Genomic DNA, 27743 nt, shown 5'->3' with positions numbered 1-27743 from the left:
TTGCACCGATACAAAATGTTTTTATTTTATATTTGTTATGTGCAGTTGATTACATTGATCTCAAGACTGTTGAAAAAGCACTGGCTGAGTCAACAGTCCAGATGTGTCTTAAGTCTGAACTAGCTTGGTTTCCATGTCTCCTATCAGCAATTGGCCAATATATAACTTTGATCTTAGACATCATAAAATGAAACATCTCCCCTAAATGGAGTCTAAATTATGTAGTATCACAATTACCATGGTTAAATGTGAAACATCATTGACCCCCCCAAAACATTTCTCAAATGACCCACATTTCGCTGGGAGAGTCATGTGGCTGCACTTGACCCTAAGCTGCAGACAGCTGCATGAATAAGCCCTCTTGCCTCTTCTAGGAAATTGCTTCGCAGCAAGTCACAAACATAGGGTTCATCAATATTAATAGCGTCCATGCAAATGAGCTCCATTCATATTGATGGTGGTTGTAATGTTTCCAGATGACAAGGGTTGAATGTGAGTTTGTGTGTCTGACAGGTTTCGAACCCGGGTCTCCTGTGCGCCAGAAGACTGAGCTAAAGCCTAAGTATTAGCTCCGGGAGCTAACACAAGTCCTCCGGTGTCAGGCACCGTTACTCATCACACAAGTGTGGCTCACATACAACCATTCATACATACACGTATAAGTTCAAATCAAATGTATCCAGAAAGAAGAAAGGTGCTTCCTTGACAAATGTTTTCATTGATTCCATTTGAAGCACAAGAAAAGCTATATGTTGTTGTGTGAAATTTCAACCCACAAATAAAGTGAATTTATGAAAAAAAGAAACGATCTCTGACTTTTCTTCCCCACATTTCAGTTGGTTGTTAGCATGACCAAAATGTGTATTACATCGTAAGAGAAGTGGGATTCCAGTCATCTAGGCAGAGATCCTTGCTATTTACACTTAATTGGCATGAATCACTTGCAACACTGATTCAATTCTTTAATAGAAGCCATTTTGGATGATTGATTTGTATGTATGTCATTTGTTTGTGTCTGTAATGCCAGTTACTCATGCAAAGAAGCTAAACTCATCCATGTTATGATAATAGTATAAAGGGAACGTTTTGTCATCGGTTTACAGCTCTTAGCTCGTATTGAGTGGATCCTTTGAGAGGTCTCTCTGGGAAAGGGTGTCACGGGGGAAAATAATCTGCCATGATGCTACAGTACATATTAATTCATGCATCATTCATCCTCTTTCATTGTAGATATCATCTATAATCATTTGCCCTTTTGCCATTCCTCACTTGTTTGTCTCAGCCGTATAGGCTTGTCGCTGAGGTCATAAAACAGATTTTGAGGCCCCCCCCCCACTCCGTATATCTCATGAACACCCTCTTATGAAAATTGCCTGGAGTGACAGAGTGGAAGGATGTGCACTTTCTTAGGTTGTTGCTTTTTTATGTGGCCCCATACCAAATGGATGTTGTGTGGGATAATGATGTATGTCCTCATGCGTTAAGGGGACTTGTGAGAGCACATCATGTTTTACTGCTGTAATAGCGAACATTCCGAAGGACGAAGGTCTGGCCTGCTCACCTATTTTTTCCAATGTATTTTAGGACATCGTTTGGCGATAACAAAAGAGCATAATTGTAGGCAGTAAAGAGTATCACACAGACGACTAGTCCCTTACTGGATTTGCCATTCAAATCCCCCCATGAAAGAGAACTTCCCAGTATGCACAGCTGGTTGAAATAGTCAGGTTGCGTGACTTCTCAGCCAGGTTTGCCATCAGAACTGAATGGATCATGCCAAGGGACTGCCCGTGTCTCAATCAAGTGTAAACTACCTTCATGCGACAGACTGCTGTGCAAACGAAACACACTCCTGAAATATATGTCTTCAATGCTGGTTTTCAATCAATTTGTCAATTTGTTGAGAAAGTAAGGAACTCAAAGCCGTTCCCGTCCAAGGAACATCCCTAAACACTAAATAGATTGAATCTGTCTATTACATTACAATAATATAGAAAATAATGAAAAGCTAATCAAAAGGCAGGTCATGATATGAGAAAGTTGACTATTTGTGTTCCAGCAAAATGATTTAGTGCCTGCTAAATGAGTCCCTTAGCTGTACACTACGCTTTCTCAGAAAGACAAGCATCTCTGTGAATGCTAATGGACTAATGAACAACATCGTTCCTTATTTTAAATGACTAGAAGCTGTTAAGGAGTCCCGTCATATCGTCTAAACACCAGCACATGAAAGGACCAAGACCATAGCTTCTTTCCAATAGACAGATTACAATCCTCAAATCCAGCCTTTATTTTAGTGCCCCGAGAATTCATTACAACATGCTTGTCTCCATGGCACATTTTAAGCACTTCTAAAGATCCTCTCTGAAGATTTCTAAATGACCTGAAATAACATGTCACAGTGATAGATGACAGCAAAACAAGTGTGTGTAAATCTCTTCCAATGCACTAGCATGTGTAGTGTTGAAATGCATACTGAAAATGGTGGTCTATTATCTGACAATTACTGCAATGGTATACATGCCTCGATTGCTTGCATTACTCACACTGTACCATGTTCGATTCCCTCAAACAAGAACTGCAATTTTAACGATAACTTTAATCGTTTTCGAGGATCGCCTTGTCTCATGCTGCTTCAATCAAAGATGTGGTTAGCTTACGTTCGGAAAGAGCCTGAAGGATTGTGTAAATGCTAAAGGTCTTCTATGGTAAAAAAGAGGAGCTATCATAAGGATCCACTACTCTAAGAGAAGAAAAGATTTACATCAGAGAATGGAGAACACATGCGATGCATTACATAAAGAGAGGGCAACCTCAAAGACATCCCTACTCTTCAGGCCGGAGTACTGCTGGAATGTGGTTTTCCAAGCAGAGTGGAAACAAACCCTGGCCTGACTGTTATAGCCACAGATGCTATCACTGCTATTGATGCTCAAGGCTCACTCGTCTTAATGCTCAATCGTAATTCACTCTTTAACGCTTAATTCAATTTGACAATTTGTCTGTAAATAAAATATGGTGAGGATTCTTATAAACAGATGTTATGGTACATTACTTTTTTTGAGCATCTACGCTCATCGCTCGAGAGGTGCATTAGTGAAGGATGTGAGAGAAATACTGTTTCACTAGAGACCACGACCATTATAAAAAAGAGGAAAGTTGAGAGAATAATATTTTTAGAGAATGGGTAAACAATGTGTTGACAAGACTGCAGAATAATGAATTGCAACTCTCACCAATTGCATAACTAATTAACTGCAGCAAAGCATCGGTGGTAGCAGAACATTTTATTAATCTTACATATCAATTGTTCTGAACCTACCTGAACACCTGCAAACACTTTATCATTGTGTATTCAGATTTATTGTTGCTTTGTGCAAATACATAGGAAGCATCCTCCATGTAAGTAACTCAATTTATTCAGAGGGAACCATTTAGTAATCACGTCATTCATCAATATGGTAGGTCCTTCCAGAAAGAAGGTTGCTTGCATGTCCCTTGAGGAAAAAAGGGACAACTACATTAGAAGGAGGGATAGAAAGGGAGGAGCAAGAGGATGTAAATGAGTGAAGTAGTTAGAGTAACATCAGGAGAGAAAGTAGAATTAAGCAATAAGGTCTGAGGGGGTGTGGTATATGGCCAAGATACCACGGCTAAAAGCTGTTCTATGCACGACGTAACACAGAGTGCCTGGATACAGCCCTTAGCCGTGGTATATTGGCCATATACCACAAACCCCCGAGGTGCCTTATTGCTATTATAAACTGGTTACCAACGTAATTAGAGCAGTAAAAATACATGTTTTGTCATACCCGTGGTATACGGTTTGATATACCACAGCTGTCAGCCAATCAGCATTCAGGGCTCGAACCACCCGGTTTATAAGAATGAATACACTGATGTAGCACATTGGTGAGAGTCATTTGAAGGCAAGCTACAAATTGACCTATGTTTGTTTAACTGTCCTTCTGTCTATGGTTCAAATACATCCTGCTCTTCTTGATGCAGACGTATACAGGGATAATATCTGTAGCTATCATTAAACATGTGTGCATTGCAACAAACAGGCAGAACTTAATGCGCTCCTGCAGGTTACCGCTGGATTGCTTAAAGCGCCAATCTGGAGTTGAAACAATAACAAAGTGCTCCCCGCCACTGTTTCACTGAAATGGAATGGGTCTGGAGAAATGTAACCACTCTCAAATTCATAGACAGAGCTATGGATGCAACTGACCATACATGATATCAACATTCTAGTTTTAACCATGTTTTGAGGCTACACAGTGTTTGTTTACATTTACTTTGTTTACAAATATTGGAGTAAAACAAGCCTATATTTACAGTTGACTAAGCTCATGAGGATTTATAAGTTATATTCTTCAAGAATCAATGGGTAAGTACATATCATTAATTTATATGTCCAAAACTGGATGTAGCTACTGCAGAACACGCTACTAACGGGAGATTACACTAATAAACTACCAGACCAGCTGATCTGACGTTGTTACGGTGTCAAGCCGGCTTGATACAAGACAGCGGAAATCGTCATTGTCTGCATTCACTACTCCCGCACCAAAGTACAACGAAATCGAAATAGGAAAAAGATAAATGGAAGAAGGACATATTACAACTGAAATAAAATTATTAAACTGGAAATGTAGCCTATGCCAATAACAATGATTTAGTTAACCTCTACGGGATCGGTGTCCCGTATACAGGACGGTTGAGCTAACGTGCGCTTATGTGATTAGCATGACTATTGTAAGTAACAGCAAACTTTCCAGGACATAGACATGTCTTATATGGGCAGAAAGCTTAAATTATTGTTAATCTAACTGCACTGTCCAATTTACAATAGCTATTACAGTGAAAACATACCATACTTTCGTTTGAGGAGAGTGCACAACAACAAAAAACCTTTTTTGATCAACTCAGAGGACCGTTATTAGCATGTTTTAACCACTCTGTAAATGGTAGATTATCAGACACTCAAGAAGAAGGTCTGATTTCATTATTACTGAAACAGGATACAAGTGGAAAATATAAAGATCCAGTCCATTAAAAAAATTGGACGCCCCTTACACTTCAGTGTTGTGATGCAAAAATTCTAGCAAAATGTATAGCGCATAGAATTAAAAAGGTATTGTTGGACATTATTCATTCTAATCAGACAGGTTTTTTACATGTACGATACATTGGAGATAAAATAAGGCAAGTACTGGAAACAATAGAACACTATGAAAAATCTGGGAAACCAGGCCTGCTATTCATAGCAGACTTCGAAAAGGCATTTGATAAAGTACGACTGGGGTTTATATATAAATGCCTGGAGCATTTCAATTTTGGAGAATCTCTTATAAATTGGGTTAAAATCATGTATAGTAACCCTAGGTGTAAAATAGTAAATAATGGCTATTTCTCCGTAAGTTTTAAACTGTCAAGAGGAGTGAAACAAGGTTGTCCAATATCGGCATATCTATTTATTATGGCCATCGAGATGTTAGCTATTAAAATCAGATCCAACAATAATATCAAGGGATTAGAAATCCAGGGTTTAAGAACAAAGGTGTCATTGTACGCTGATGATTCATGATCTAGATACCTTTTCTAACCTCTCTGGATTACAACCAAATTATGATAAATGTACTATATTACGTATTGGATCACAAAAAAATAAAAATAAATTACATTACCATGTCGTTTACCAATAAAATGGTCTGATGGTGATGTGGATATACTCTGAATACATATCCCAAATGAAATAAATGATCTCACTCCAATAAATGTTAATAGAAAGTTAGCAAGAATAGATAAGATCTTGCTACCACGGAAAGGTAAATCCCTGTCAATTTGTGGAAAAATCACCCTGATTAACTCTTTAGTATTATCCCAGTTTACCTATGTGCTTATGGTCTTACCTACGCCTAGCGAACAGTTTTTTAAAATCATATGAGAAAAAAATATTTTATTTTGAACGGCAAGCCAGACAAAATTAAACTGGCCTATTTATATAATGAATATGAATTCGGAGGACAGAAATTATTAAATATTTAAGCATTAGACCTATCACTAAAAGCTTCAGTCATACAAAAGTTATACTTAAATCCGAACTGGTTGTCTAGCAAATTAGTAAGATTGTGTCAACCAATGTTCAAGAATGGCCTTTTTCCCTTTATTCAGATTACAACCTCTCACTTTCAGTTTTTTGAAAAGGAAATAATCTCCCAAATATCACTATTTCTAAAACAAGCCATAGAAAGTTGGTTGCAATTTCAATTTAATCCTCCGGAAACGACAGAACAAATAATGCAACAAATATTGTGGTTAAACTCAAATACACAAATTGATTAAAAAAACAAATGTTTAAAAAAGGTATAATCTTCGTACATTATATCATCGGTAGGACTGGTGGAGTCATGTCGCACATGCAGCTAACAAAAACATATGGAAATGTCTGCTCTACCCAAAATTACAACCAAATAATTGCAGCATTACCGCAAAAATGGAAGAGGAAAGTGGAAGGAGGAAAAAGTAAGGAACTTGTCTGTCGGCCTTGCATTAAAGAACATAATTGGTTAAAGAAAACTGTGATAAATAAAAAAGTATACCAGTTTCATTTAAGGACCAAAGGATTGACAGCCGAGATTTTTGACGTACCGATCCCATGGCGTAGTGTTTTTGAACTGATATGCAAAACGACGCCGGATTCAAAAATTAGAATTGCTGAATTTAAAATATTATATAAAATGATTGCTACCCATATAATGTTATTTATATGGGGGATACAATCTTCCCAGCTCTGCAGATTTTTCTGCGAAGAGACAGAATCATTAGATCATTTGTTTTGGTACTGTCCATTTGTAGCTTGTTTTTGGACAAGTCCAGGAATGGCTAAAGGATTGCAATATTTACCTGGAGCTAACCCTGCAGATAGCATTACTGGGTGACCTGAAAAGTCATAGTCAATCGATCAATAATATAATAATACTTTTAGCAAAAATGTTTATTTTCAATTTACAATCTGTAGAAACAATGACAATAGAAAGGTTCAGAACTTTTGTAAAACATCACAGTACAGTTGAAAAATATATGGCAAATAGAAATCCAATATGGATGGTGTTAAGAGATAGATGGGTGGTGTTGAATGGAGTTGAAAGATGGGACTAATAACAACTAACAACAACTAATAACAACAAGATAACTAATAATGTAAGCATACTGTGTCCATAATAAGTATATAGGTTATAGGTTGAGAGTGAAAGAGCACAGTTAGAAAGATATGGCATATAGAAGCAAACCGGCTGGACATCATGAAAATGATCGAAGAGGTTGAGGGTAGAGGAAGTTCAGGAGTAAAAACAAACAAAATTGAATTATTGTAAAATTGACTGTGTCCATAAAATGTATATACTATGTACAGTGGGGAAAAAAAGTATTTAGTCAGCCACCAATTGTGCAAGTTCTCCCACTTAAAAAGATGAGAGAGGCCTGTAATTTTCATCATAGGTACACGTCAACTATGACAGACAAAATGAGAAGAAAAAAATCCAGAAAATCACATTGTAGGATTTGTAATGAATTTATTTGCAAATTATGATGGAAAATAAGTATTTGGTCACCTACAAACAAGCAAGATTTCTGGCTCTCACAGACCTGTAACTTCTTCTTTAAGAGGCTCCTCTGTCCTCCACTCGTTACCTGTATTAATGGGACTTGTTTGAACTTGTTATCAGTATAAAAGACACCTGTCCATAACCTCAAACAGTCACACTCCAAACTCCACTATGGCCAAGACCAAAGAGCTGTCAAAGGACACCAGAAACAAAATGGTAGACCTGCACCAGGCTGGGAAGACTGAATCTGCAATAGGTAAGCAGCTTGGTTTGAAGAAATCAACTGTGGGAGCAATTATTAGGAAATGGAAGACATACAAGACCACTGATAATCTCCCTCGATCTGGGGCTCCACGCAAGATCTCACCCCCGTGGGGTCAAAATGATCACAAGAACGGTGAGCAAAATCCCAGAACCACACGGGGGACCTAGTGAATGACCTGCAGAGAGCTGGGACCAAAGTAACAAAGCCTACCATCAGTAACACACTACGCCGCTAGGGACTCAAATCCTGCAGTGCCAGACGTGTCCCCCTGCTTAAGCCAGTACATGTCCAGGCCCGTCTGAAGTTTGCTAGAGTGCATTTGGATGATCCAGAAGAGGATTGGGAGAATGTCATATGGTCAGATGAAACCAAAATAGAACTTTTTGGTAAAAACTCAACTCGTCGTGTTTGGAGGACAAAGAATGCTGAGTTGCATCCAAAGAACACCATACCTACTGTGAAGCATGGGGGTGGAAACATCATGCTTTGGGGCTGTTTTTCTGCAAAGGGACCAGAACGACTGATCCGTGTAAAGGGAAAGAATGAATGGGGCCATGTATCGTGAGATTTTGAGTGAAAACCTCCTTCCATCAGCAAGGGCATTGAAGATGAAACGTGGCTGGGTCTTTCAGCATGACAATGATCCCAAACACACCGCCCGGGCAACGAAGGAGTGGCTTCGTAAGAAGCATTTCAAGGTCCTGGAGTGGCCTAGCCAGTCTCCAGATCTCAACCCCATAGAAAATCTTTGGAGGGAGTTGAAAGTCTGTGTTGCCCAGCGACAGCCCCAAAACATCACTGCTCTAGAGGAGATCTGCATGGAGGAATGGGCCAAAATACCAGCAAAAGTGTGTGAAAACCTTGTGAAGACTTACAGAAAACGTTTGACCTGTGTCATTGCCAACAAAGGGTATATAACTAAGTATTGAGAAACTTTTATTATTGACCAAATACTTATTTTCCACCATAATTTGCAAATAAATTCATAAAAAATCCTACAATGTGATTTTCAGGAATTTTTTTCTCATTTTGTCTGTCATAGTTGACGTGTACCTATGATGAAAATTACAGGCCTCTCTCATCTTTTTAAGTGGGAGAACTTGCACAATTGGTGGCTGACTAAATACTTTTTTCCCCCACTGTACATACATACATACATACATATATACACATACATACATATATATATATATACACATACATATACATATCCTTTAAAAAATATATATTTCCCTTTATTACCTTCCAACCCCACCACCCCTTCCCTAATTGGAGTAAACTAGTGAACAACAATGTTTAGGCCTCTACTTCCAGCTTATACAGTGGGGGAAAAAGTATTTAGCCAGCCACCAATTGTGCAAGTTCTCCCACTTAAAAAGATGAGAGAGGCCTGTAATTTTCATCATAGGTACACGTCAACTATGACAGACAAATTGAGAAGAAAAAAATCCAGAAAATCACATTGTAGGATTTTTAATGAATTTATTTGCAAATGATGGTGGAAAATAAGTATTTGGTCACCTACAAACAAGCAAGATTTCTGGCTCTCACAGACCTGTAACTTCTTCTTTAAGAGGCTCCTCTGTCCTCCACTCGTTACCTGTATTAATGGGACTTGTTTGAACTTGTTATCAGTATAAAAGACACCTGTCCATAACCTCAAACAGTCACACTCCAAACTCCACTATGGCCAAGACCAAAGAGCTGTCAAAGGACACCAGAAACAAAATGGTAGACCTGCACCAGGCTGGGAAGACTGAATCTGCAATAGGTAAGCAGCTTGGTTTAAAGAAATCAACTGTGGGAGCAATTATTAGGAAAATGAAGACATATAAGACCACTGATAATCTCCCTCGATCTGGGGCTCCACGCAAGATCTCACCCCGTGGGGTCAAAATGATCACAAGAACGGTGAGCAAAAATCCCAGAACTACACGGGGGGACCTAGTGAATGACCTGCAGAGAGCTGGGACCAAAGTAACAAAGCCTACCATCAGTAACACACTACGCCGCCAGGGACTCAAATCCTGCAGTGCCAGACGTGTCCCCCTGCTTAAGCCAGTACATGTCCAGGCCCGTCTGAAGTTTGCTAGAGTGCATTTGGATGATCCAGAAGAGGATTGGGAGAATGTAATATGGTCAGATGAAACCAAAATATAACTTTTTGGTAAAAACTCAACTCGTCGTGTTTGGAGGACAAAGAATGCTGAGTTGCATCCAAAGAACACCATACCTACTGTGAAGCATGGGGGTGGAAACATCATGCTTTGGAGCTGTTTTTCTGCAAAGGGACCAGGACGACTGATCCGTGTAAAGGAAAGAATGAATGGGGCCATGTATCGTGAGATTTTGAGTGAAAACCTCCTTCCATCAGCAAGGGCATTGAAGATGAAACGTGGCTGGGTCTTTCAGCATGACAATGATCCTAAACACACCGCCCGGGCAACGAAGGAGTGGCTTCGTAAGAAGCATTTCAAGGTCCTGGAGTTGCCTAGCCAGTCTCCAGATCTCAACCCCATAGAAAATCTTTGGAGGAAGTTGAAAGTCTGTGTTGCCCAGCGACAGCCCCAAAACATCACTGCTCTAGAGGAGATCTGCATGGAGGAATGGGCCAAAATACCAGCAACAGTGTGTGAAAACCTTGTGAAGACTTACAGAAAACGTTTGACCTGTGTCATTGCCAACAAAGGGTATATAACAAAGTATTGAGAAACTTTTGTTATTGACCAAATACTTATTTTCCACCATAATTTGCAAATAAATTCATAAAAAATCCTACAATGTGATTTTCTGCATTTTTTTTCTCATTTTGTCTGTCATAGTTGACGTGTACCTATGATGAAAATTGCAGGCCTCTCTCATCTTTTTAAGTGGGAGAACTTGCACAATTGGTGGCTTACTAAATACTTTTTCCCCCCACTGTATGTATGTATGTATGTATGTATGTATGTATGTATGTATGTATGTATGTATGTATGTATGTATGTATGTATGTATGTATGTATGTATGTATGTATGTATGTATGTATGTATGTATGTATGTGTATGTATGTATGTATGTATGTATGTATGTATGTGTATATAAACAGCTGTGGAAAAAATTAAGAGACCACTGCAAATTGTTCTTAAATCAGCATCTCTACATGTATGACAGCCATTCCATTCCAGTGTCTGTTGAATTCCAACACAGGCACACCTCATTCTACTGAATTAGGTACTGATTAGGTGATCACATGAACCAAATCTTATTTAACGAGGAAAAGTATAGAAACCACTGCTGTGGTCATCACTATCCTCTTGCAATAGGACCAGCTGGATGGCATAAACAGTGCTAATAGTACCTCAGAAGTAATATTAATAAAAAAATAACTATTGACCATGCCAAAAGAGTTGAAAAGGAACATTTTGAGTGAGGAAAATAAGGGGTCAATTCTGGCTTTACTGGCAGGGGGATACAGTGAGCATCAGGTTGCTTCCATCCTTAAAATTTCAAAGATGGCGGTTCATAAGAACAAGGTCAAGCAGCAGACATTGGGGACAACAAAGGTACAGACCGGCAGAGGGCGAAAACGACTCTCTACTGAAAGGGATGACCGCCAACTTATTTGAATAAGTCAACCGTAGGATGACATCAAGTGACCTACAAAAAGAATGGTAAACGGCAGCTGGAGTGAAGTGCATGGCGAGGACAGTTCAAAACAGGCTCCTAGGGGCAGGGCTGAAGTCGTGCAAAGCTAGAAAAAAGCCCTTCATCAATGAGAAGCAAAGAAGAGCCAGGCTGAGGTTTGCAAAATACCATAAGAATTGGACCGTAGAGGACTGGAGTAAGGTCATCTTCTCTGATGAGTCCAATTTTCAGCTTTGCCCAACACCTGGTCGTCTAATGGTTAGACTGAGACCTGGAGAGGCCTACAAGCCACAGTTTCTCGCACCCACTGTGAAATTTGGTGGAGGATCGGTGATGATCTGGGGGTGCTTCAGCAAGGCTGGAATCGGGCAGATATGTCTTTGTGAAGGACGCATGAATCAAGCCATGTACAAGGTTGTCCTGGAAGAAAACGTGCTTCCTTTTGCTCTGACATTGTTCCCCAACTCTGAGGATTGGTTTTTCCAGCAGGACAATGCACCATGCCACACAGCCAGGTCAATCAAGGTGTGGATGGAGGACCACCAGATCAAGATCCTGTCATGGCCAGCCCAATCTCCAGACCTGAACCCCATTGAAAACTTCTGGAATGTGGCCTTTCTCTTGCATTTCAAAGATGATGAAAAAATATATATACAGTATATGAAAACGCATGTTTTTTTGTTTGTATTATCTTTTACCAGATCTAATGTGTTATATTCTCCTACATTAATTTGACATTTCCACAAACTTCAAAGTGTTTCCTTTCAAATGGTATCATTAATATGCATATCCTTGCTTCAGGTCCTGAGCTACAGGCAGTTCGATTTGGGTATGTCATTTTAGGCAAAAATTGAAAAAAAGGGTAATAAGAAATGACTCTCCCTACCACATTCCAATTCAGACATTGATTCTTCAATAAAGTACACTATTCCACTGTAGGCCTACTGACCTAATTACTGTAGACCTGTAAGAAATATAAAGGTTTACTATCGAGTTTTATCCTGTTGTTCTATTAATAAACAGTGGAAATGTTACCCTTCACTACCACGAACACGATAAAAAAAAATATATATATATATATATATATATATATATATATATATATATATATATATATAATTTGTGAAACTTTAAATAACAACATGATTTGATTAAAAATACATCACAATCCCAATTTATATAGTTTCAAATGTCAAATGTGTAGCCTACAGTTCAGGAATATTTCCTTTTCCACTCTTGATAAGAAATGGCCATATTTTAATAAGACAAGTAAAATCCTTAAAGGTACAGTCCAGTGAAAAACTAGATTTTCCTGTGTTGTATATATATATAATTATATATTTCCACACTATGAGGTTTAGAATAATTCTGTGAAATTGTGAAAATTATGATAATGCCCTTTTAGTGTAAGTGCTGTTTGAAAAGACCACTTGAAATTTCAGCTTGTTTTGGTGGGATGGAGTTTTGGCCTGCCTGGCGACATCACCAAGCGGTATAAGTTAATAGAGCAATAACAAAGAGAGTTTCAAACATCTCTGCCAATAGCAGCTAGTTTTCAGGTTACACATCCCTGCCATTATGGGTGGTCCTCTGTAGCTCAGCTGGTAGAGCACGAAGCTTGTAACGCCAAGGTAGTGGGTTCGATCCCCGGGACCACCCATACACAAAAAAAAATGTATGCACGCATGACTGTAAGTCGCTTTGGATAAAAGCGTCTGCTAAATGGCATATTATATTATATTATATATTAGGCTCATCCAATTAGTCCCCTCACTCAGACCACTCCCAGACAGTCCTAGCAAAATTTTCTTTGCTAAGAAGCTATTTTTGTTTCCTATCGACCATTTTAATTTAAAACATTCACAGTACGGTACTTTAATTGTTACCCAGAAATTATTTGATATTGAGTTAAAAATGTCTGCATTGGACCTTAATGCATTACATAAATTGGAAACGAAAATGTAATCCTAAACCATAATTCTTCCATTCATAAATGTGTAGGGTATGGCTACATTGCCATAGTAGATTTGCCGTGGTAAACAAAGAAATGTAATATTTTATTTAAATTTTACAGAATGGTTGCCAAAAAGATAAGTCGTCATTAGTCTGCTCAATTAGAAGGATTAAATTGTTCCGATGATAATACCCATCAGAGTGCGAAATATTCATAAAACATGTTGGCAGCAATCAGGATTAAGAGTAAACCCCGACATCCACTATAGGGAGAGGTAAATCGATGGCCTATAATGGATGCAATTGAGATCAGCTGTTCTGGTGATTGATGGTTTAACGCCTGATCAGATGGCGATAATCTGGTGGCCATGAATGGTTGTAATTGGCCTGCAATGATTGCAATTGGTTTGCACCTGTACATAATGTGGTCCACGTAATGCCCCCAACATTTGAGATTGTAATATTTAGACCTATTCATATGAAATGTTGTCTGGTTTGAATTGTACGTGTTTGGAGAAAAGTGACCAAAATAATTGAATGTGATATTAGGGGTTTCCTGTCATCATTTTCCTAAATCTGTGTCAGAAAAGGTGTTAAAAGAGGGCAAATAGTTTTTAAAACACTTTTTGAATAGGTGGCTCAGCTCTGTCTCAGAATCAAAGCTAATGTTCCTAAACTTTGTTATTGTTATGCTAATGTTCATGTCACATGTCAAGTTGTAGCCTTACAGGCAAATTAGACTTCTTTCCTCATATTTCTCTACCTGTCATGTCAACAATGCTCCTTTTTTTTTCTTTCTTGCCTTCCAAAAATATAATTCCCTCCTGAGTTAGAATTGTATGAGAGACTTTAGAGAAACTTTGCAGTCATATTTTGAACCTCTGTCATCTTTACAGCTGAACTTTTTGGTCAGTTGCAATTACTCTTCTCCCAAATGAAACTTTCAATGTCCATAATGTTCATAACAACATAACATGGATCAAAAGGGGATCACAATTACGTAGGTAGAACATAATATGATCACGGAAAGCAGTAAGCTCAGACTGCTCAGAATGGCTTGTATCCCATTTCAAATTATACTGAATTGGAACAGCAGTCACTGGAAAACACAGTTCTCCATTACCGTCAGTCTACATCTTTCCTTCAGCAACTGCTCTTGGACAGGTTGATGATTCTTGATGCTTTCAGTATGATCTGAGAGGAAGAGGCGAAGCGAGAGGGTCCACTCACGTCAAAATCGGTCCATGCGGGAATACAGTGATAAGCAGACTGATAAGCAGACCGCCTGCCTTCCCACCTTTGGGACAACGACTCCCATTGTTAGGGCGGAGAAATGAGCATCTCGTCATTATACAGTTTTGATGGTATGATGCTCTACATCACTAGCAGAAAAACGCCATTGAAACATGTTGAAAAGGAGGCAACTTTTTCAGTGGATGTTTTTTTGGCCTCTAGGCCTTTTGAAAGGCAGTAAAGAATATAATCTTAAATTGAGAAACTACATGTAAGGTACCTCCTTTGTTCTCTCGAAGACACCGGCGATCAATTGAAAAGAGTCAACAGCAAAGCCACAGCACACAAATCTGCCCCTTTGGTGACCTTTTGTCCACATTGAAAGGTCTCAGGTGTAACTTATTTTATAATCACAATCGGAAAGAGTAATGGGTCTCCAGTTAAGATGAACTGTACCTTGCCCCGTAAGTCATTCTCCTGGTCTACTGGAGTGATATCATTAGATCCAGCGCAGACTTCAACAATGCCACTAATCTACCTGGTGGCAACAGTACCTCAACCCTGACAACAGCACCTTTTCATCTCTCACTCTCTCTTTAACTGAAATCAATACCAGGCACCCTGTCACTTCAGGGAGATGTTGAAAGGGGGCCGGATAGCAGGAAATGGCAGAGAAGCGAAGGCTATATAAACAACAATGGCTACCAACTCCTGCTTTTGTTGATTCTGTTGAAGTCTCTATTTCATATGAACTCACACGCTGAAGGAATGTTTCACACAATATTTCTTTGAGAGTAATTTGTGACGGCAAATGGCAGCTGTTCCTTGTGTGATTAGAAAAAGGGCTTGAGGGTCTTTGAAAGAGATCAAAGTCACAGGTGAAATCATTACATGGCAACATTTCCACAAAGGCAGAGGCAATCTAAACTCTGATTGTGCCTTTGTAAATATAATCCAACTCCTTCTGAGCCAAAGACAACACTGCATGGAGGATTACTGATTTTGTTGACTTTTGAGATATTTTTGCCCACATCCTTGCAGTTTGGCTGGAGCAGAGGGCTTAAGATGTGATGGATATATGGATGATCCTGTTAGAAATGTGACCTCTGTGGAACAAAGGAATGGGGATAGAGGACTAAATCATTTAGAGCACGTGGTACTGCTGCTTGGGGACCTTGAGGACTGAGGGGAAGATTCAAAATGATTGAAATCTCATTTGTTTTTTTCACTCTGATGGAGTAAACCCTGCTCTATGGTTCGTTCACCAATGTTTATTTCTGGAACAAACAACAAAAGAAAGTGAGTGGCCAAGCTAAGATGCGACCTGACATAAATACCAAGCCTGCAAAGATACGGCATGCTCTATGTAAGTAAAGGTCACTGAAGTTGTATGCCGACATATTTTTAAGAGCAACGACAACCACGAGACACCTCAGGTGTTAAACTTGTCATTAGGATGTTGTGTTATGCATTTCACTTAGGTAGAGCGGTATCATAGCAACAACAGCTGCAGGAAGAGTGTCAAAGGCAAGTTGTCAACACTAAATCTGGAAAAACAGGTCACAGCGACCAGCAGCATTCTCAAAATGACAAAACAAAGTTGAGGGTGCCTAAAATAGTCACTTTGGTGCTAGGCAACATTATAGAAAGGATACACATTTCTGTCACAACTAGTGCAAAATGCCAATTTCAGCCATTATAAGTTGTAGGGGTGTAACGATCCATCTACTACATCGATGTATCGATTTATATTCCTATGATCCAACTACATCGATCTGTGCTCGGCGAGTTGGCCTTTTGGACAACATATATCAATCTAACATCGTTTTAAAATGTAATAAATCGATTGTATCGATACTAGGAAATAACCCATTGGATTTAAGCACGTCAGACTTTATATGGATGTTTTTTCTTAGCACTTTTAATGATAAAGGCTTTAAACATTACTCGATTCAGTCTGCCTATCCGTGACGTCATCGCCCCGCGCCAGCAGCAGCGCAAAAGCGCAAAGACAACAAAACATAGCATGGCGGACGACAGAGGAGAAGCCGACGAGCGAGAAATTATCAAGCCACCATTGCAGTCCTTACAAGAAAAAGGAATCTAGGAAACTTCACCTGCACTGTCCAGTATCCAGGTATTTATTTCAGTCACACTGGTTGAATTTTTGGCTAAAAGGTTACTGAATCGATTTCAAGTCACTGAATCGTTTCGGATCGTATCGTTCTAAATGAACCAATATCGCCCTTGAATCGTATCGACAACCACGAATCGTGATACAAATCGAATCGTTGTTAAAACGAATCGTTACACCCCTAATAAGTTGAGAAGTTTTGATCCAGGAGGGCTTTTGTTAATCATCTTTGCACAAAGGGAGAGAAGGTATTGTAACTTGATAGAACGTCCAAAGTAATATAAGCTCAATGGAATCCCCACAGAGAGAGACAATTCTCTGTGCAGCCAGTAGCTGCTTTCCAATCCTCCCCAGACAGCAACCAGGTCAAGAACAGCAGGTGATGAAATGCAATGCAACATTCCATTCCCATACGAGATGCCTAAACCACCTCAACAGAGATAACGGAGTAATCCACAACATCAGAAATGGTCCTGGGGATACACAGGGGGTGGTGGCCCAAAGAGGCCCTCGAGGGGAGCTTTCTAAGCCCCTCTCAATCCCTCTGCTTGGGGGGCTCTCTCTGAAAGTGAAGGATGGAGGTGGCTCTTGGCTCTTACCGTCTACACAAGCCGGTCTGGCTCTTGTGGTGCCGGCAATCTGTCCCTTCTTGCAGGCACACCTCGCCGTCTGTCGTGCTATGGTCCGCCGCGGCTGACTGCTGTCCCGGTCCAGAGTGACAATCTCACACGTACCCGCTGCCAACTGACCTGAAGATAGGAAGAAGAAGAGGAAATGATGTCAGACAGATAACAAGGGGAAGTGAACGCTATTCCACATGGCAGAATGACCATTTAGAGGGACATACTGCACTTCCAGTGCTTAGACACATTGTGGTGAAAGGTCCCATTGAATGGATACATTTAGCAAAACTAGAACATTGATCAATCAATCATTCACCACCAATCATAACCAATCACAAAGGACCAGTGTCCTTCTCCATTACCATTCCCCTCACATCCTATAGGCTAACATCATCTCTGACACATTGGAGGCTGCTTAGTGGAGGACGGCTCATAATAATGCTGGAACGGAGTAAATGGAATGGCATCAAACCATGTGTTTGATCTCCTGAGTGGCGCAGTGGTCTAAGGCACTGCATCGCAGTGCTAACTGTGCCACTAGATTACTGCCAATACTGTTTTCTATGCTTGTTTTCGCTTAATACTTTGGGATACTGGTGCACTTGTAGTCAGAAAGTCCCTTTTTTCGTGTGGGCCTATGCCTACACAATGTTCTTCATAATGCAGTTCATATTTTGTGGAGCCCACATTGCACAATTTCCTTTCATAATGCATTTTATACAAGGCTATGACGAATTTTATGGTTCGAATCCAGGCTCTGTCGCAGCCGGCCGCGACCGGGAGACTCATGGGCGGCGCACAATTGGCCCAGTGTAGGGGAGGGAATGGCCGGCAGGGATGTAGCTCAGTTGATAGAGCATGGCGTTTGCAATGCCAGGGTTGTGGGTTCGATTCCCACGGGGGGCCAGTATAAAAAATAAAAAAAATGTATTCACTAACTGTAAGTCGCTCTGGATAAGAGCGTCTGCTAAATGACTAAAATGTAAATGTATTTGATACAATTCCACATATTCTGCTCCAGCCATTACCAGGAGCCTGTCCTTCCCAATTAAGGTGTCACCAACCTCCTGTGCTTTGACACCATCACACATGTGATAAAACGGTCTCTAGAGGTCTCCTTATCCACGTATACCTCCCAGTCATATTTCAGTGTTCATTTCCCTTCCTCAGTGAATGGATGAGGTGGGACAGTGGTTTGGTTGGACACCAGAGTTGTTGATGTATCTAAGTCCTGGGACCTTTTGACCTAGCTCCTGATTGGAGATTAACCTGTGTGATTGGACTAGCCCTGGGGTCTTCTCCATAGGGACTCAGTGGGCTCTCAGAGTCAGCGGTTGTAATTTGCAAGCAGCGTTGTGTGGTGATTTAATCTGGCCCCAAGTCACAGTGTAGAGGTTCTGGGGAGTTAATTAAGTTTACTGCAGGGACACATCCAGAGTAATGGTGGGCTGTCGGATAGTGATTCAGAGAGAAATGTTCCAGCCTCTCACAGGGTTCCCAGTTAAAACAGCGATGGGGAGAAGCACAACACATCTGCTCTCTGGTGTAACCGCAGCGGGTAGCCTAGTGGGTAAGAACGTTGCGTCAGTAACTGGAAGGTCACTGGTTTGAATCCCCGAGCTGACTAGGTGAGAAAACTGTCTATGTGTCCTTGAGCAAATCACTTAACCCTAATTGCACCTATAAGTTGCTCTGGATAAGAGCATCTGCTAAAAGACTAAAATGTTTGTGAGTAATATTAATGTCAGGATAAATACTAGGATATTAATACATTTGAATTAGACTTCCTGCCCTCCATCCAATTATTTCCATAGTAATGCAGGTCACACCCTTTGATAAGGCATGACAGTTCTGAAACATTACACTTGACTTATTCCACACCTGTTAGTGCCATATTCCTTATAGATCAGTTACTTTGTAGTTGTATTACATTTAGATTGAAATAACTGAATATGCAGATTCACTGGTATATGCAGATTCACTCCATCAGTACAGTAACTATAGCATTGAAGAAATCACTGTCATATGTTATACTGTATACACAACAGTGCACTGTCAATGCACAACCATTGGGCCACTTGAGCTATATCCATAGGCCCGGAGAAACAGTGAAGGTCACAATCCAATCCCACGTTCCTACATACTGTTAGACATGCCCCGGGACATAAGGAACAATCCGCCGTGCTCCACATGTACCTCATATTCCACCTGAAAGATAGATGGAGTCCCATCACTCATGACAAGCGAGGCATGAACGTTAACCCGATAGAATGGTCCATGCTATCCGGTATCCTTGGGATGTCCCTACCCCATTGAAGTTGAAATATAAAATGGTAAAGGTAAGGGTTAAGGTTAGGGTTGGGTAAAAGTTATGGTTAGGGTTAAGGTTAGGGTAGGGACGTCCCAAGGATCCCGGATATTACTGACCCCGTTAGAATTGGCCCTACCTGTACAGTAGGTAGCTTTAAGGAGAGAAAGCGAAGGTCCAAGTCTGCCATAAATATACATTATGCTGCCATAAAATAGGCCTGTCACATTAATGATGGCTAGATGAAGATGTATGTGCAGAGGGGGTAAATAAACGCTCCAGCAAAAGCTAAAAGATGGAGACGGATTAGCAGTCTCTACTGTATAACTACATCATCAATATGATTATTGACATCTCACTCAAGCGCTTTCTGGGTTTTTGTACATTCCCTGCCTTGCTCAGCTTTCGTTCTCATTTGGATTGATTTGCTGACTGGAAATGAAACTCCAAAATGGACATGGCATCTTGTCTGTGAAAACGTTTTATTCTGCATAATGTTTCTCCTTTTCAAGCATGCCAAGAAACAATCTTCAGCAATAAAATCAAACATTTTTCCCAGCAGATTCTTTCCTTTAGTATCACAGTACGCCTATCTAAAAAAAGGGGTTGGTTTGTCCTTCGCTGTTCAAGTTGAGGTAAAGCAAACATACTTTTGTAAGCTATCTCTTGTTAGGTCTGTGACATATTCTTTGTGAGGAAGAGTTGAGTAAAATACTGCTCCCATTTTAACTCTACCTTATTCATCTGCTAAATCATAGACAACAAAAGGCCATTATCTTCTTCACATTTATATGAATAGAAAACCTTCTGGATTAACTGGATTCAATATTGCTCAACATTCCCTATCACATCATGGTCACCTTAGATCTAATGAGTGCCTTACATTTATTTGTGAATGATCATATCACCATCTATCACATGCTTGCTTTCCAGAGGTAGAACATTCTCAAAAGAGGCTACTGAAAGTAAGATACGGCACACTGCGATTCAGCTACAGGGAAAAGTATGTCATTCTAAACATTCCATGCTTCAATCTGTTTTCCATTGTTGCTGTCTATTTTCTGTCCTGCGCCTGCTGAGCTTGAATGGATGTGAGAGTGCTCACCTCAACAAACATTGTTAAACACAAAGGACATTTATTTTATCATCGCGTACTGTAGGTCATAGCCAGTCACAAGTCCAATGTTAAATAATGCTTCATTCACTACTGCGTATGTCCACAATGGTGCATAATGTCAATAACAAGTTGTACATACTGTAATCATATGAATCCCAAAACCCAACAGATAAACTTCCTGTTGGTGTTCATCCAAAATACTTCCCCTGTCTTCGTTTGCCTCGTCAACCATTGGTCTGAGCTATCCGGAATCCTTGCGAGGTCCTTACCCATTGAAGTTGAAATGTAAAATGTAAGGGTTAAGGTTAGGTAAGGGTTATGGTTAAGGTTAGGGTAAAGGTAGGAGTTAAGGTTAGGGTAGGGACGTCCCAAGGATCCCGGATAGCACTGACCATCAACCATTCTGCTGAATCCAAGGCAGAGTTTAGTACTCGTCATAATTCAACCCATCATAATTCAGCCTACATTTACAACAGTGAATACATATTACACCTCTGTCAGAGCTGCCAAAGAAAACCTTTGTCTGGATGAGCCTTGTTGCAACTGTTCTCATCAGAAAACTGAAACTTTTAATATAATCTATTTCAGGCAGATGAGTTGCTTGAGCACTTCAGTGATTATTGGAAGATTTTCAAGAGGTGATTTGATTCTCTCTCCTCTCCCTTTCACCTCGTCCAAATAACTCTCAACGTTATTTCAATGTTCACTCTCTTCCAATGTTACCTTCTTAATAACTTTGCAGCCTTTTGACATAAAACATTTCTAAACGCCCATGTCGTAAGTCTTGGTATGCTACCATTGTTCAGAAGTTGTGTAGGTGAGTGTGCAGCTAACCCATAAGGCCCAAGCTGTACCTTTTAATTACATATCAAGTACATTTTCCATTAGAACCAAGGTGGCTTGTTGTACTGCATGACCTTAGATATTTATCTTTTGTCACGGGAAAATCTGCTATTTTTCCACATTATGTGCAGTAATTATTTTTCTCTCGTTTGGCCTATTATGTTTCCATGTCAAGAAACTGCTAGAAACACCATTAAAGAGGGAAGATGAAGAACGATAAGTGAACCCTCATCTTTATGCAAAGTGCTGTGTTTTAATGGAATGTATTCAAAACCCCTACGAGATCCGCTTATACTCCACAGGGTCTAAATACTGAATATTTTCCCCCTCGTTACACACTTCCCCATCCCCCTCCATGAGAAACCAGAAATGTTGTTGTCTTTTTTCCACCACCTTATTTGGACCCTGGGGAACCCTGAGGGGTATACGATATACTGTACGTAGTTAGATGTACCCAGGCTTTAAAAAAATGTGCTAGCTTCAGTTAGTTTCACATTCCAGGACAGGCTTCATCCGTACCACAATGGTGGATATTGCTCGTCCGTCTGCCGCTAACTCTAACAGGCTTGTAACTGATCGTGCATGTTGCACGTGGCTAGTCGAACTCCGAACTCTTCATTGAGACAATGCTGAAACATCAATCAATGAGCGAGTCAGTGCCACATTAACATTTTAGCCAAAATCAACATGAAATTAAAGTTATCTTGTAAATTCAGCAGCCTGTGATGTGAAATAGGCTTTTAGAAGTGCCGTCTTTCTTTTACTACGTATAGTTAATGCCGTCTTTGACGTGCTTTAGTGTGCTTATCAATGAACACAGCACCTTTTTCCCCACTCCTATCGATAAAATATTTTTATAATGTCATTTAAACGTTTTACTGTACGTGAACTTTAAAATGCATCCTGTCACTACAAAATATGTATTGTGATATGTATTTTAATGTATTTTTGTTTTAAAAAATACATTTGATTAATAAAATATTTTAAATTGGTTGTCTCCTCAAATGAAGGGGATGATGACAGAATATTTGCGAGAGGGAGGGAATCTGATTTAACTGGTCCTCAACTCGTGGCTCAGACACTTCATTTAGGATAAATTGAGTTAACTCTGAGTTAGCCTGCTCCAGAGCAGGATAGTTCTGAAGCATTCGTTGCCATAGAAATTAATCTGGCTAACAGATAAGCCACTTTTGTGTGATACCGGTTATCCTGACTTGAACTCAAGAGTTGACCAAAGTTACCTCGGTAACTCCTCAAACCAGGTACGTAGTATACCCCTCTGGTCTCGCTGCAGAGAAACACTGCCGTTTGTCTGTGGTCCTTTGCTGCATATAGGCCATAATTGTTGGGGCCTGGTAGAAATTGGAGTAGGGAGAGTCCATGGGGCCATTCATAGGAGTTCATCAGCATGCGAGAGGGCACCCGCGGTCACTGCAGTGACTGAATGCAGACTTCCCAACGCGTAGGCTTTAATCTCTCCCCTCTCGCCTTCATCCATTCATTCAGCCTCAGACATGGTGCTGTGGATCAGCTGTATGGTAAATATTCTCACACACATCCTCTCTCTTTCCCTCTTTTTCTCTGATCCATTCCTCTGTAACTTTCCACACCTTGTCTTAGTACTATCTCCCCCTGTGTGACTTTCCCTGTCTTTTCTTTCCTCTCAGGGTTCGATTCCTTTTCCCTGATCTCAATCCCTGACTTCTTTCTACCCTCAGAAAATGCTTGATCAAAGGTGCTCCGACATAGGATAGCAAAAATAACTCTGGATAGGAAAATCACAGTGCAAAGCAGTAAGATACCAAAGCGCAGTACTGCATAATAATTTCATATGCAGAGCATTTCAACATCATTTGGTGAGCAAAACTCTGACCTTGAATAGGCACTTTAAAAAAATTGCTTAGGACGTCTTATTTCAAACATGTAAGATGTTCAACATGTATTATTTCTCTCATGGCATTGGTGAAAAGAGATGCTTACCCAATCCAAGCCCTTAATATGTCCCTATTGTACAGTTTATGTACTTAAGAAGCAAAATTATTCCTTATTAAATATGGCAAACACTCAGTTGTTGACTCTCTTCTACGGGAAACAAAAAGCTGGTTTTGTTCTTAAGTAGAAGTAGAAATCAAGGACCATGTTGTTTGGAAGGAAAAATTAGCCTCATCCATTTAGCTTATCAAACAGACACTAATCCACCCAAACGTCTTTTAGTGATAAGGCTGAGCCCTACTAAGTACCCCTAAATCGTGATGGGCGACAACGGCAGCATTGACAAGATAAACGTGTCTTGGGTGTGTGTACGTACCGAGTGACAGTGCAACTGCTTGCTACATCAACCACCACTCTCCACTTCAGTTAGTCCTTCGTTTTTATGGCTGTCAAACTGACAACTGTGTCATCCAGAAGAGGCTTTTGCCCCTGACAATGTCATGTTATTCAAAACCCCTCTTTTACAACAAAGACGAGTCAGTGTGAAAAGCCGTCTTACTGTTAAAGGACGAATGCTACCCATTCAAACATTATATTTCCTTGATAGGGAGCTAATTTATTTCTGATCTAATGTAAAGTGCTTACTGAAATAGTCAAGGACAATGATATGAAATGGAGGTACAGACAGAATCTACATGCTAATAATAGCCTCGTCTGACACAACAACAATCAGGGAGATGGAATGCAACAATCCAACATGGATGCTACAGGAACACATAAACAACAAGTTCATCAAGCTTAAAAACCAAACTGACCTCCCTGTTTTGGCTGATGGGATATAGAGAGGGCTGCTTAGAAGAGAACGTTTCCGTGGTGACCCCTTGGAGGCCTGGGTATACTGTGGAGGGAGTCTGCTGGTTGTCTGTCCCCTTGCCAGATCATTTTGGCACCCATCCGTGGCTTACCACAGCCAAAAGGCAGCACTGACATTGATACCCGTCCCACAGGAGTGGATTGAAAAAATTAACACAGTACAGTATCAGAAAATATGTCTGTTCCAAAGGATATGTGCCCACATATACACTTGTTCGTGTGCAAGTACATACACATCTAGGAGTTGAAGACAGCAAGGACACCAAGCTTGTATACATTCATGATGATTTAGGAGACTAAGTAGCTTGTCCTTTGAGATGAATCAAACAAAAAAATCAGGATTTGTTTATAAAATAAAATAAATCATCAAATTTGTTGCATGTCTCTGTAAAAAAGAGAGATGTGATTTACTTGGCAATGGAGAGTACTTCAGTTCTTTGCTACTAGGTTTCACTCCTAGTGAAAAGGCCAAAGATATGCAATGTTAATGTTCCTGTCCAAATGACATATTGTAATGCAGTGCACTGGCTCATGTTTGGTTGAGTAGATGTTTTAAAGAAGGAGATGTGGACATCTGCTGAGGCTCAGCATGAATCTTGTTCTGGAGGCAGCTCTGCAGAGTGGTCACTAGCTGGCACAGCCACAAAGTCATAAAATCTGATTTTAAACCTAACTGTAACCCTAACCATAAATTAAGACCAAAAATGAACATTGTTTTTATACATTTTTACAATATAGCCAATTTTGACTTTGCAGCTGGCCTATATACAGGGAAATCACTCAATTCTGCCTCCAAGACAAGACTCATGACAATAAATGTCACCCTGCTTGGTGGATAGACTACACTAAAGCTCCATTGCTACTACTAGGGTCTATAGCCAACACTGATCGCTATTCCAAGACACATTTAAAAAGAGATGTCAGCTTTCAAATCACATTTAGAGCAAAATGCACTATAGAAAAACACATTGTAGGATAAATTAGCAAGATGAGTCCACAGCAAAAGTGCCACAAAATAGGAGAGGGCAGTCTTCCTGGCTTTCACAATAATTCCTCCAATACGAACCCCAAAAGCATGTCGGAATCTGCAGTGCGTGTGTCTGTCTAGCCATAACATTAACTAACCTTGTAATTGCGTTTGACAGCCTGTATAAAGATATGACTCTGAGCCACTCCAATCACTGGGCCACTCCAATCACTGGGCCACATTGTGATTCCCCAGCCTCAGGGCTATATGGGAGCTAATATATCTCATCACTGGTATTCTCGCTGCTCAGGCAGCCAGTGAAAGAGAGTCTGATAATGGTTATCACCCCCCTCACTGCTCACATGGAGATAACAGAGCTACTTCAGAAGTGTGAAGGCTTCTTTCCATGAAGAAAGGGGCTAACGTGTGACATTGAGGTCAAACATTATTTTTCATTCGAGTGGAATGTAGCTTCTGTGCATGGTTAAAGGTAAACATGAAAGATGTGTCATCAAACTATGGAAACGCTCCATCTACCTAGATGGTTTCAATAAAGTACTAACATTGACAGACAAAGGTCTTTACTTTTGACATAAACATACTGTGATCCTTGTAAAGCTTTTGAAAATGTATTGTGACCCACCAGGTCAACCAGACCTTTGTCCCTACTAACAAGAACATGTCTTAAGCTACCATCCAAAAGGAATTTGCCTCAACAGACCATTTGGGAAACACTATTGTAAATACCAAGCTCTCTACCCCATTCTGAATGCCACAAACAGAGCTTTTTACTTATTGGATCACATGTTGAAGAAAATGCCTGGTTCAGCACCAGTTGAAGCCCAAGAGAAAGGTAGTTATTTGCAGTCATTCATTCTGACAACATGTAGATGATGTATGACGCGTCGGTCGAAGGGCCAAAAAGGAAACTTAGTAATGGGTATCCCATGGTAACCACAGAGAATGGCAGTAGCGTTCCTTCTATCTGCCGATCTCTCCCCTGCTCTATCTGCTCACCACCTCCAGTTCATTGCTGTCTTTCACACCTCCATATCTAGCATGTTGCACAGAAATAGAGCCAACAGACAATAGCTAGGTTTCAATCCAATTGGTGACAGATTTTAATGTGAATATTCTAAAACCGCATAAAAGCAATATGCACATTTTCCCGCCAGAGATGTGTTTCCATCAAATTGAATTGGGTTAGGATAAAAGGGTTAGGATGTGCGTGGTGACATAGTGCACATAAAAATAACTTAATTGTATTATTTGTATTTGTCAAACAGCAGCCAAGCATCGATCATCATGTCAGCAGAATTAGACCCTTGATATTTATTGGAAAGGAGCATCAAGCTCTTCACCGTGCACTTTCACCACCCTGTGAAGTTCATCATAACTTATTTCATCTGTAGCGTAATAAACTGCATGCTTTCCCGAGTCGTAGAGGGAGGACCACACACCATGGTTATTATATATCAATATTGTCATCATTTGTCAACATTTGGTTTACCGACAATTTTTCTGTTTCCATCAGGCCTGTCATTAAAAACTTTTTTACGACATGTACTTTACTAGCATAAAAAGGTTGGATGGAAACTGACTAGGAAAAAAAGAGGCGCTCAATGGGGTGCTGATAAAGAGATACATAGAGGACTCTAGTGCCCCGAAGCCTGTTTTAGAATGGGCGGCGCCATTGAGGACTTTCACCAAATTCAAAAAGCCAACATTCACACAATAACTTTAAGTTGAGACGTTAAGTGTCATTTTGACTGGTCAAGTTCTTCATCACTTGATCGTTTCATAATTTCCACTGGTCACTTTCCATCACAAGGCTGGCCTTTCTACTACAGGGCATTCAGAGAGAGTTCTTAGAGGACTGGAAATCAAGAAAGGCTGCAAGGCCCTGCATTGTGTGGCCCCGTGTAGCTCAGTTGGTAGACCGTGGCGCTTGCAACGCCAGGGTTGTGGGTTCATTTCCCACAGGGGGCCAGTATGAAAAAATTAATGCACTCACTAACTGTAAGTCGCGCTGGATAAGAGCGTCTGCTAAATGACTAAAATGTAATTGAACTTGGAATTAATACAAAAACGTTTGTGTGTATATTTACTGACTGACCATTATGACTTTGAAGTCAGTAACTTCTACTGTTTTTATTTCAATGTATTTCCAGTTTGGCAAGGGCAGATTCACTTCATTCCAAATAGTTTTTGTTGGGAATACCAATTATTATTGTGCAATGTACAGTCAGTAATC

General features: G+C 40.1%; 1 protein-coding gene across 2 annotated transcripts in view; it reads right to left on the bottom strand.

The window, feature by feature from the left end:
- Window positions 1–27743, bottom strand: part of LOC121540535 (chemokine-like protein TAFA-5) — a 110842-nt gene that overhangs the window by 17569 nt on the left and 65530 nt on the right. For both annotated transcript variants that reach the window (XM_041849479.1, XM_041849480.2), the window contains exon 2: window positions 17426–17575. In XM_041849479.1, coding sequence (XP_041705413.1) covers window positions 17426–17575 — 150 coding nt within the window. The remainder of the gene's footprint in view (window positions 1–17425; window positions 17576–27743) is intronic.

The sequence above is a fragment of the Coregonus clupeaformis genome, chromosome 26 (genome assembly GCF_020615455.1).
Source record: "Coregonus clupeaformis isolate EN_2021a chromosome 26, ASM2061545v1, whole genome shotgun sequence".
Classification (NCBI taxonomy): Eukaryota; Metazoa; Chordata; class Actinopteri; order Salmoniformes; family Salmonidae; genus Coregonus; species Coregonus clupeaformis.
This window is presented reverse-complemented; position numbering and strand designations above follow the sequence as displayed.